The sequence below is a fragment of the Pinus tabuliformis genome, chromosome 1_2 (assembly GCF_031772625.1).
Source record: "Pinus tabuliformis cultivar Carrire ecotype Pingquan chromosome 1_2, CPIR1, whole genome shotgun sequence".
NCBI lineage: Eukaryota > Viridiplantae > Streptophyta > Pinopsida > Pinales > Pinaceae > Pinus > Pinus tabuliformis.
Genome location: NC_142298.1, coordinates 1,247,248,199 through 1,247,260,380, shown reverse-complemented (window position 1 = coordinate 1,247,260,380; position 12,182 = coordinate 1,247,248,199). Strand labels below are relative to the sequence as shown.

Below are 12,182 nucleotides of genomic sequence, written 5' to 3'. Positions count from 1 at the left end.
CATACAAATTACAGCGTTTGGAAGGAGAGAATGCAGAGTATCTTTGAGGAGGCAGAAGTCTGGGATATCATGGTGCATACCGCACAGAACCCTGTTGTTGTGCCCACTGATGTTACTTAGTTGGCTGAGTATAAAAAGAAGAACAATAAGGGTAAGAGGCTGATTCTAGACGGAATCAAAGACCATTGCATTCCTCATGTGAGAGGAAAGAGCAATGCCCATGAGATGTGGACAGCATTGTCCAATCTCTACTAGAGTACCAATGAGAACCGGAAGATGGTCCTGAAGGAGAAGCTGAAGAACATTAAGATGGAGAATGATAGTGCAGCTGGATATCTCACAAAGATTACCAATGTGAGAGATGAGTTGGCAGCGATTGGAGAGGCCATTCCATCCACTGAGTTGGTGTGTATTGCAGTGAATGGCCTCCTCCGTTCATGGTTGAACTTTGCTGATGGGGTTTGTGCACGTGAGACCCTTCCCACATGGGAGAGGTTTTGGGATGATTGTATTCAGACAGTGATCAGGAAAGGACAGCTTGGGGCAGCCAAGCCAGTTGAGCAGGATGAGGACGTAGCACTGGTGGCAGGAGGCAAGAAAGGCAAAGGGAAGAAGCAGGCTTCCACAAGCAGTGGTGGGGGCAAAGGCAAAGGTAAACAGGGGAACACATAGAAGGACTATTCCAAGGTGAAGTGTTGGAATTTTCAAAAGATGGGACACTATGCAGTTGTGTGTCCGGAGAAGAAGAAGAAGAAGGGGAAGAACCAGGACGTGGCAGCTTCAGCAGAGATTAAGGACTTTGCTGGTCGTTTTGACCGAGAGTTTGCGTTCACTACGTGTGAGTCCTCTAGTGCAGGATCACCTGCCACACAGGTTCAGAGGGAGCATGCTTTTCCCTCGATTAGCGGAGCATCTACAGGTATCTGGTATGTGGACAGTGGGGCTTCACGTCACATGACAGGAGTCCGTGAGTACTTCTCAGAGCTTTCAGAGAGTGGCACTGATATCGAGGTAGTATTCGGTGATGACAGAGTTGTTAGAGCAGTCGGGGTGGGGACAATGACATTTCAGAGGGAGTCCAAACCTCCCTTGAAGGTGTCAGAGGTTCTTTATGTGCCAGGGATGAGGAAGAACCTCATATCCGTCTCAGCTTTGGAGGACAGAGGATATGAGGTACTGTTCAGGGGAGGACAGGTGTTGATGTATCCCAGGGGCACTCCAGCTGATTCAGCTAGAGTGATAGGTGTACGCCATGCAAAGGTGTACAAGTTTGCATTCCAACCCCTTTTGGCATTGAGCAGTAGTACCGACAGCAGAGCTAGCAGTTCTGAGCTGTGTGAGATTTGGCACCGCAGGATGGGACATATGTATCATGGAGCCTTGAGGACATTGCGGGAGATCACTACAGGTGTGCCAGATTTCAGTACTGATCACTTTGATACTTGCAGAGGTTGTGCGATGGGCAAGTTTGCCAAATCCCTTTTCCCAGCAGTGACAGCAGAGCGACGGGGATACTTGATTTGATTCATTCCGATGTGAGCGGTCGGATGTCTCATGTTTCCTTGAGTGGATATGAGTACTATGTCTTATTCATTGATGATCACTCCAGGAGGACCTGGATTTATTTTTTGAAGACCAAGAGTGAGGTCTTCAAGCGGTTTCAGGAGTTCAGAGCTCTTGTGGAGACTCAGACAGGTCGAAAGATCAAGTCCTTGAGGTCGAACAATGGAGGAGAGTACACCCTTGGAGAGTTTGTTGACTATTGTGCGGAGGCAGGCATTAGGAGGGAGTTCACTGTTCCTTACAACCCCCAGCAGAACGGGGTTGCGGAGAGGAAGAACATATCCATCATAGGGGCTGCCAAAGCCATGTTACATGATCAGGGGTTGCCATTGTTCTTGTGGGCAGAGGCCTGCAACACAGCTATTTACTTGCAGAATAGGAGTCCGCATCGTGCCTTGGGGCACATGACTCCGGAGGAGGCTTTCTCTGGGAAGAAGCCTGATCTTGGTCATCTTCATATCTTTGGATGCATTACATACTCCTATATACCCAAGGAGGAGAGGACCAAACTAGAGCCCACCGCAGAGAAGGGTATCTTTGTGGGCTACAGTGAGACCTCAAAGGCCTTTCGGATTTACATTCCTGCACAGAGGAGAGTTGTTGTCAGACGGGATGTGAAGTTCGAGGAGGACAGGGCCTTTAGGAGGTCACGAGAGTTAGAGTATGTGGATCAGCTAGACCCTCAGCAACAGTTGAGTCAGTCGCAGGGATCCAGTGGGCAGGGATCAGAAGGATCAGGAGGTACATCTATGAGGATGTCAGGTCCGTCAGTGAGCAGTGGCTCATCGAGCCAGAGGGGTGGTGCTCCGGGCAACATGCAGAGCAGTTCACTAGGGAGTCCACTGATGGACAGTTCACACGGTACCTCAGCTTCTACAAGTTCAGGTGCAGGCAGGAGGACAACAGACAGACAGTCAGGAGTTCAGGCTACTGATGATGATGAGGAGGAGGAGTTTCATTCTCCGGTGGGAGAAGTGTGCTCAGGGAAGAGGAAGCCCAAGTGGCTTCAGGACACCTTGAGAGATGCCACATCTGTTGCTGAGCTGAAGAGGTCGGTCAGAGAGAGTAGACCACCTGAGAGGTTTTGTAGCTATATGGCGATGGTTACTAGCATCCTTGACTCTGAGCCTTCTAGCTATGAGGAGGCAGCTAGCCAGCAGGTCTGGAGAGAGGCCATGCATGAGGAGTATTCTTCTATCATGAAGAATGATGTTTGGGAGGTGGTGCCGAGGCCTGAGGGCAAATCCGTGGTTACTTCCAGATGGCTTTACAAGGTAAAGCATGCTGCAGATGGCAGCATTGAGAAATTCAAAGCGAGGTTTGTGGCTAGAGGGTTCTCCCAGGTAGAGGGAGTTGATTATGAGGAGACCTTCGCTCCCGTGGCTCGATATACTTCGATCCGCTCCATTATATCGATAGCAGCAGAGATGGGTTGGAAGATCCACCAGATGGATGTGAAGACCGCATTTCTCAATGGCTTCATACAGGAGGAGGTGTACATTGAGCAGCCACAGGGCTTTGAGGTGCATGGGAAGGAGTCCCATGTGTGCAGACTGAAGAAGGCCCTTTATGGCCTGAAGCAAGCTCCCAGAGCTTGGTACTCCAAGATAGATACATACTTGCAGGGGATGGGTTTCACAAAGAGTGAGGCAGATCCGAACCTTTACTTTATTGTGATTGGTGAGGAGCCTCTCATTCTGGTGCTGTATGTGGATGACTTGATCATTACAGGTGCAGAGAGACTCATAGAGCACTGCAAGAGAGATCTTGCGGCGGAGTTTGAGATGAAGGACATCGGCCTGATGCATTACTTTTTGGGTTTGGAGGTGTGGCAGGAGGAGGGGCATTTCTTCCTGGGGCAGGGGAAGTACATTGTGGACATCCTTAGCAGATTCCACATGGAGGATTGTAGACCCATGTCGACACCGATGATCACCAACTGGAAGAAGCTTCATGCTTCGGATTCCGAGTTGGTGGATCCCACATTGTACAGGCAGCTGATTGGTTCCTTGATGTATTTGGTCAACACTAGACCAGATATCTGTTTTGCAGTCAACACGATGAGTCAGTTTATGTGTGAGCCTAGGAAGGTTCACTGGGTGGCTGCAAAACATATTTTGCGGTACTTGCAGGGGACAGTGGATTATGGTCTGGACTACAGGCAGGGAGATGGAGTGAGATTGGCAGGATACACTGATTCTGATTGGGCAGGTTGTGCTTCTGATAGGAAGAGCACGTCAGGGTGTTGTTTTGGGTTGGGTTCAGCAGTAGTGTCATGGTTCAGCCGGAAGCAGCAGTCAGTAGCACTGAGTTCAGCGGAAGCAGAGTATATGGCAGCCAGTCTAGTTAGTTGTGAGGCCATCTAGCTTCGCAAGATGTTGTTTGGCTTATTTGGTCAGCCGTTGAGACCTTCAGTGATTTACTGTGATAATCAGAGTTGCATTAAACTCACGGAGAATCCAGTATTTCATGACAGGTCAAAGCATATCGGGATCAGATATCATTTCATCAGAGACTATGTTCAGAAGGGAGTTGTGAAACTTGAGTATATTTCCACTGATGAGCAGGTTGCAGATATTCTTACCAAAGCCTTACCACGGGGCAAGCATGTCTACTTCAGAGACAAGATGGTTGTGGTGAGGAACACCTTCCTCGGTAAGAGGGAGTGTTGAAATTTGGTACCGGAGGACAGGTGGTTCCCTTAGGCTTTGATCTTTGGCCTCGGGAAAAGTGTCGAAAAGAATATAATTTTTCTCCTAAAGTGACTTTATAATTTTATAAAGTTAAATCTAATTTAAAAGTGACTTAAGTGATAAAGTTATTAAGTCTAATTTTAAAGTGACTTTTATAAAGTCAATGAAAAATTAGAAAGGAAAAGTGACTTTGAAAATAAATGACTAAGTGGGTCTTTATTAAAGTGGGGTGAATTAAAAAATAGAAAGTGAGATTTAAATGAGCATTTAATCTCAGCCATTGATCTAAATCTATTTCAGCCATTGGATTTAGAGATCACTCAAAAGTCACTTGGATCACCCAAAAGTCACTTGGAGTTATATTAAAGGAGGAAAAAGAGGAAAAGGTCATTCATTCTTTCATGAGCAGATTGGGAGAAGGAGAGCAAGAGAGCAAGAGAGATTTCTGAGCAGGGAGGAGAAGGAGACAGCAACTTGGCACACATTCCAAGGCAGCAGTTGAGCAGATTTGTACAGCTGATTCAGCACATAGTGAAAGACAGATTTTTGCACAAAAATCGAGGAGCAGTTTGCTGATTTTTCTGCACACAAAACGGAGGCTGTACAACATTTATTGCTGTCCTGTTTGCTGTAATTTCCAGATTGCTGTGAGGCACGGGAAAGGAGATAAGTTGTAAATTTGCTCGCTGATTTTTTGCTGAATAATTCAAACTGGTTTTCCCCAAGAGTTGTAGGGGGTTTTTCCAGGGTCAAGTTGACAAAAAATATTAGTGTTTTAATGTGTTTTAATAGCTGTTTTTGATTGCTGATTTTTAATTCTGCAATTTCCAGCATTCTGAAAAATTTCCAGAATTTGTGTTTTCAGCAATATTTATTTTTTTCAGTCTGTTAAATGTATGGTTATGGGAATGGGCATTTAACTACATGGGAGAAATAAGGAGAAACTGAAAACCGGGGTGGGAAAACAAAAATTTTTACATTGCCTTCTTCTTCTATCAAAACTTCATATCATTTAATGTTGCACGCTCACCTCTATTTATTGAGATGTGCCAAGCTCTAACTCAAGGGGCTCCAGCAGGGTATGTGCCTCCTGGGTCAGAGAAGCTGAGAACCACATTGTTGACGAAGGCAAAAAAAGAGGTGGAAAAAATGCTTGAGCCTATTGTAGCATCATGGCCAACATCTGGGGTTAGCATTGTTTCTGATGGATGGACAGATCCAGCACGACACCTAATCATCAACTTCATGGTGTCTTCCTTGACTGGTCCAGTTTTCATGAAAGCAGTGGATACACTTGGAGAATACAAGGATGCACAATTTATTGGTGAGTTATTTATTAAAGTTATTGAAGATGTAGGTGTTGATTCTTGTGTGCAAATCATTACAGATAATGCACCTGTTTGCAAGGCTGCTAGCATGATTGTGGAAGCTAAATATCCATAAGTGTTTTGGACACCTTGCATTGTCCATTCATTGAACTTAGCACTGAAATCTATTGCTTCTGATGTGCTTTGGATTGGAAGCATTATTGAGGATGCAAGACATATCCGTAACTTTGTGCAAAATCATACAAATGCCCTCACTATCTACAAGGAGTACACCAATCTATCATTGTTGAAGATTGCTGATACACGGTTTGCTTCTTCATTCATGATGTTGAAGAGGTTGAGGGAGGTCAAGACCGCTCTTGGGTCCATGGTTATTTCTGAGTTTTGGTCTTTTTGGAGAAAGACAGATCAGGTAGCCTCTAAAAGAGTGAAGGACACAGTGCCAGATGATGCTTGGTGGGAGAGAGTAGATCTAATTATTCGGATCATGGACCCTATCATTTCTTTGCTTCGATTTGCAGATACAGAGAAACTTATCTTAGGAGAGGTTTATGAGGGATCAGTGTTGCACGAAGCGCCTCCCCCCCACGGTTCCAAGCCCCGAAGCGCGTCCCGTACGGAAGCGCCTAGGAAGCTTGGCCGGAAGCGGCGCTTCCGAATTCGGAAGCGCCGCTTCGGCATTTTTAGACGCTTCCTGGAAATTTGGAAGCGTTGTACGGAAGCGTCAAAGCGCGCTTCGTACGACGCTTCGGGCATCGGAAGCATGGCGCTTCGGAGGAGGAAGCGTACGCTTCCCGTTCCCGTACGCTTCCAGAAAAGCTTCTGGAAAAGCATTTAGAAAATCGTTTTTTTTCAATTTTTTTTTAAATTTTAGGTGAGTTTGTTTGTTGGGGGTGGGTCCACCTTGGGTTAGGGTGACGAATGAAGGCAAAAAAAATATAAATATAGCAGATGCTCCCTCATGGTAATGTTAAATTCTTAAAGTAAAAGTGACATTCTCCTTTATTTTTCATTTTCATCCTTTTACTTAAATTTTTAACATTACCATGAAATGACTCAGGATGTTTGAGAGTGGTTCCAGCCTCATTGGACTTCATATGGAGAAAATAGAATTTCATATCCTATTCAAAATTCAGCAGACTTAACAGTTTTCAGGAATTCATGATCAATGGGATTGTGGCATTTCATTAGATTATATCAAGTATGAAGGTATGCGATTAGCATTTAATCAAGAGCACCAAGCCCTATATGTACCCTAGTGTTGGTGGTGTTATTGTTGAACTCCTTTGTCACGCGGCATGCCCTTAGCAAAAAATTACCTTTCAATCAAGTCAAAATCATCGATCAAGCATGTTACGCTTTTTCTACCATATTTTAAGTCTTGAATTAGGTAGTTTGATCAAAATTGGGCAATGTTGACTAATTTCCCTAGACAATCGAGGTAGAGGCAAAGGCTAGACAAGAGGAGAAGAATCTAGATTCTAGATGGTTGAACCATTGATGCATCTAAATGGTTGATGCTCGAATAATTAATCATTAATGTACAATGGATGTTATATCTATCTTGATTTATGCAAAAATATGCATGTTTTCATGTCTTCTACAATTAATTTGGTATTTGGGATGTTTGTTTTGAGTATAAATGCAAAAAAAATATAAATATATAAATATATATATATATATATATAGCAGACGCTTCGCTTCCTAGATTTTTGGAAAATGACGCTTCCGCTTCGCTCCCGCTTCCGAAAAACGCTTCCGCTTCGTGCAACATTGTGAGGGATGGGATTCCATGATTGAGTCTGTGAGGAGCATTATTCTACAGAGTGAGTGCCCCGAGTATGAGAATCACCAGAGGCCTTGTGTGATACTACATAGAATATTCTTGTCAGCAGATGGGACAAGAATTGTACACCTTTACATTGTTTGGCTCACTCATTGAACCCCAAATACTACAGCCATGAGTGGCTGAATGGTGGACCTTCTCGCAGATTCCCTCCTCACATGGATGGTGAAATCTCAGGTGACTTAGCTCGTCAGAGAGAACTTCGATGTAGTGAATCTTCCCCTTTCCTATACAATGATGTCTAGGTTCCCATGGTTCCCTGCAAGTAAAACATAGCTTTTCCTCCTTAGTTCGCTTTGAGTTTCCTCATCTAACTTGTCCCTTTTGGGCCAATCACGTTGAGGGGCCTTTTTCTCCTCATTTTGTGGGGGAATGAAAGGTTTGGGAGGGCTTTAGATTTCACTGCTGCATTCCCCATATCACGAGTCTTCTTGATAGCCTCCTGAAGGGTAGCGGGGTTGAATGCCTTGACCCAACCTTGTAGGGGTTCGGCTAATGCTTTAGTGAAGAGCATGACCAATCGCTCTTCAAATATATTTGTCACCATGACTGCAGTTCGTTCGAATTCTGCAATAAACTTTTCATGTGATCTTGTTTGTTTGAGTAGTGCCAAATTGCCAATTCTCTAAAGTTGGATGACTGGGTTCTTCCGATCAAATCTTTCTATCAACCTTTGTGTAAAATTTTCAAATGTCAAGTTGGCATGTCCCAATGTTACTAGATCACGATACCACCATTCATGCGTTTTCCCTTCTAGATGTAATGTGGAAAATTGGATTGCGTCTGCTTCCGTCATCGGATTGAGCTTGAAGTAGGTGTTCAATTTTGCACCCAAGCTCGTGTTGTACATTTAGATGATCCATCAAATGAGGGTAGAGGAAGTTTACTCACCTTGCGTGCCAGTTCAGCATTTGGCTGTCCCGTGCGTCTATTTTTGTATCTGAAATTGCTGTATTCATTGAAGGGCATGGCTGCTCGAGTGTTTTCCTCCTGTCTTGCTTAATCCCGAACATATTTGTTAAGAAGTTGATTTGTCTCAACTTCTTCTTGGAATGCCATTGCTTGATTATTTGTGAACTGTGGAAGCAATGGTTGGTGATTTCCTCCGCTATTTGTTCAGGTATGGGGTGGACCAGGGTTATGGCTACCACTTCCATCAGTGGTGGCTCTGTTGTTGCTAGTATTTTGTTGTCCTGTGAGATGAATGATCAGCTGAGTGAGTTGTTGCTGTCCTTGAGCCAATACTTGTGCCAGTTCCCATTGCTCTTGAATCATTTGTTGCCCTTGCTGTTGCAACTGCTGATGCATCTGCTGTTGTCCCTGAATCTCAATTCATGTAGCAGAATGCCTGGGTTGAATGATAGTATTCCTTCTTCGTCTTACTGTGACGTTGCTTGTATCTGCAGGAAGCATACAAGGCTCATATCCTCACAGCTGGTAGGATTCTTTGTGCTCTGATATCATTGTAATGAGGCAGTGAAATGTTTCCCTAGCTTAACCTCGCGTTTTTATAAAAAATGCAATCAAAGGTATCAATCAAGATTCAATACTGCAATTTTTATTCACACTGTAAATTCTGCAATTCAAATTCAACTGTAAAATGCACTACTGTGATAACAGTGCTAAACAATGTTCACTGAAATTTCAATAGTTCAGAAAAACCAGTCCACAATTTACAATACTCCAACAACCTAATTATGCAACAACGTAATTATTAGCAATTCACAACAATCCATCTACAAGTTCCACAAATCTCTGGTAGACTTCGATTCCACATAGATTTTGAGATCTATGTATTTCTAATTTACTGTTGCAAGCTCTTAACTATTAATCTGACATGGATACTTCTGTTAGGAGGGGTCGGATCCCTTGAGCTGCAGACCGAAACCCTTGATGACTGTGTAATCTCCTGTTCTCAAGAGCGGCTAACCCGTGAGCTCTCAACAACCCAGTCACACGTGATAAGTTTGTAACACTTCGGATGATCACTCCAGAACCTGGGATTAGAACTACTGTGAAAAAAAGCCCTAATCGCAGGATTAGGGTTTGGACCTATATAGTTCGGATGTCCACAGAGAGCCGCAATTCCCTCTGGAAGAAATTTGCATCAAACCTCGTTGAGATCCTGGGCCAGAACATAATTTAATTATCAAACGTCTTCGTGAATTGCTTTCTGTGCCAATGATCAAACTCTGACAGAAATGTGCGTGAATTCCAATAGGAATTCGGCACTTAGAGGATTTTGCTTCTCTTCAAATAAGAATCCTGTGCCAGTCAAAATGCAAGTTAACCTCGCTTGCTCTCCAATTTCGTCCTTGTGCCCAACAGGAAGAGAGAGATAACCTTTGCTACGTTCAAAATGATCCTCGCTATCCTTCACTACCTTCAAAAGATCCTCACTATCCTTCGAAAGATCTTTGCTACCTTCAAAAGACTTCCAGAAGTTCAAACATATACAGAAATAACCTCACTGCTCAAAATTAAAATTCTTGTGCCCAAAACAGAGAAATTGATCCAGCAGAATTTCGCTCCTCCTTTAAAAAAGTTCCTATGCCAAAACAAAGAGAGGAAATGGAGGGATGTCAACTAGGGTGGAATCTTTCACCACTGAAATTGACAAGAGAGAGAAAGGGGTCTAAAGTTTATACCCTCAGAGTTAATGCTCAAGAACAAATGAAATTGACCCACACTTGATGCTCCCAGTGAATTCACCCCTCATATTTATAGATTTCCTAGAGGGGTCTCTTTTTTTTAATGGTTGAGTAGACTTTACTTCAAACCTCAATTTTGTTTTTTTAACTTTTTTGCCCAGCTGCTCCAAAACTTGCCCAACAGTGGGTAAATTTGGGGGTTTCCCCCTTTATGGAGAACTATAGCCTACGGGGATGGATAGGCTATTACGTTCCATTCGTCCCCAATTTGTAGAGGACGTTACGCTTTGTGAGTACGAATGCATAATCCTGTTCAGTTCTCTATACAATATAGTCTTGGACATACCATCACTTCAACATATGGTTTCAGTAGCTACCTCTGAATAGCTGAAATTAATCTTAGTTGTGTTATTCATAAAGAAACATCTGTCTGATAATCAGGTAATTCTCTGGAGGCATCTATTTCCTTACTGATTATCAGCCTCACACCACTTAGCAAGCCACCTTTTTACATCCTTGCTTGAGGGAAATTCTCTCTCTGCTTTAGCCTGTAACAGTTAGGTTACAGTACAATAGAGGCCCTAGTGTAGTGGATGCAGTTTTTAGCCTTCTTTTTTTCCTCTGCTCTTTCTATAAGTTATGGCTTGTACATAAGAAATAGTAGGTTGGGATCAGCATAAATACTAAGAGAGATCTATTGGATTGTCTTGATAATTATTAATTTTCCTTCCTAATTATTGTTTCAGAAGCTGAAGTCTGTTAACTTTCTTTATGAAGAATGTGTCCCATGTTTTCTGTGTTGTTGCTGCTGCATGTTTAAAATCTTCACAGTGATACACTAAAACTTTCATGATAAGGACAGGACTTTTGGGTCTTGAAAGAAAAAAGAATAGGGAAAAAAGAACATAGGGAAAAAAGAACATTTATATGTTTATTCAATGAAGTGTATTTCTTGTGCAGCGTGTTGAAGCAGAGCAGATAACAGAAATTCAAGACACAGGAGCAAATGTTAAGGATGGGCTGCGAGAGTTAGAAAAGCCAAGTAAAAAGGTTACATCAGTTTTCTGTAATAATGAGTGGAGAGATCTTTCTTACAGCTGGAAAAGTTCAGAAGCAGCAGTCTCAGCTACTCAAAATACTAATAAAGTTCTTTCCAATAATAACTTGGGGAGGGATGAAATTTCTGCTTCAATGTATCAAAGCCAGAGCAATACTGCCCCTGTTAAACTAGGAAATTCAGATGATATTGCACAGAATATGCTTGATCTTCTCTTGGGACCAGCATTGGGATACTCTCAGAATGAGGATAAAAAGTCCCAAGATCTCTTGGAGGAGGTGGATTCTGTTCTTCATTCAAATGAACCTGAGAAGAGAATGGAGGAAGCCCCCCTGTTTAAAAAGAAAAGCAGTCTTAGAGACAAGGTATCAATGCTTTTAAGTTAATATGTACATATTGTACTTGTACGTCAATTAGACAAGCTAACGATGCTTCCACATTAATATGTACATATTGTACTTGTACATCAACCATCTTTAAAAGAGTGAAATTGGTATTTTGACCCTATCATGTAGAAGTAGATAGATAAAAGGTCTAAGCCAATTAATTTTAAATCATCAGTATTTTTACAAGATAAGATGATGGTTATCTTGGCTCAAGCCGATTGACTAGTATGCAGTTGATGAAAATTTGGATTTGACTCTATTTTTAGATACGCATGGGTTTCGTCTGTGGTGTATCACACAAATGTTCCTCACTCTGGTGCTAACATCACTTAGAAGTGCCTGTGTGCTTTGTGGGCCCCCATTGTTTGGGTTGTCGCCTCTGTGATATGCAAGCTTACTGATCCATAGTGACATAACTTTTGTTGTAGATTTCGCTCCATGTTAATGCAACTACAGCTATTCACCATAAAATAAGTTGGCTTGATTCCCATTTTACAGGAGTTTCAGTTAATTTGCTAAGTGTCTGTTTTGCTAAAACTAATCCTCAGAAGTGCATCTCCATCTGGCCTAGTATTAGACCAAGAAGTTGATTTCTTCAGTTTGTGCCTTACCCAAGTGGCATTAAATGTCTAATAGATAATTTCTATTTTTCACATAT

At 42.8% G+C, this 12,182-nt stretch overlaps 2 protein-coding genes across 2 annotated transcripts in view; one reads left to right on the top strand and one right to left on the bottom strand.

Moving 5' to 3' along the window:
- LOC149210764 (uncharacterized) overlaps positions 1–8,399 on the bottom strand; it is a 28,225-nt gene extending 19,826 nt beyond the window's left edge. The window contains exon 1 of the mRNA XM_089396935.1: positions 8,322–8,399. Coding sequence (XP_089253061.1) covers positions 8,322–8,399 — 78 coding nt within the window. The remainder of the gene's footprint in view (positions 1–8,321) is intronic.
- LOC149210763 (uncharacterized) overlaps positions 1–11,692 on the top strand; it is a 42,567-nt gene extending 30,875 nt beyond the window's left edge. The window contains exon 2 of the mRNA XM_089396779.1: positions 11,042–11,692. Coding sequence (XP_089252905.1) covers positions 11,042–11,524 — 483 coding nt within the window. The 3' untranslated portion in view covers positions 11,525–11,692. The remainder of the gene's footprint in view (positions 1–11,041) is intronic.
- Positions 11,693–12,182: the final 490 nt, after the last annotated feature.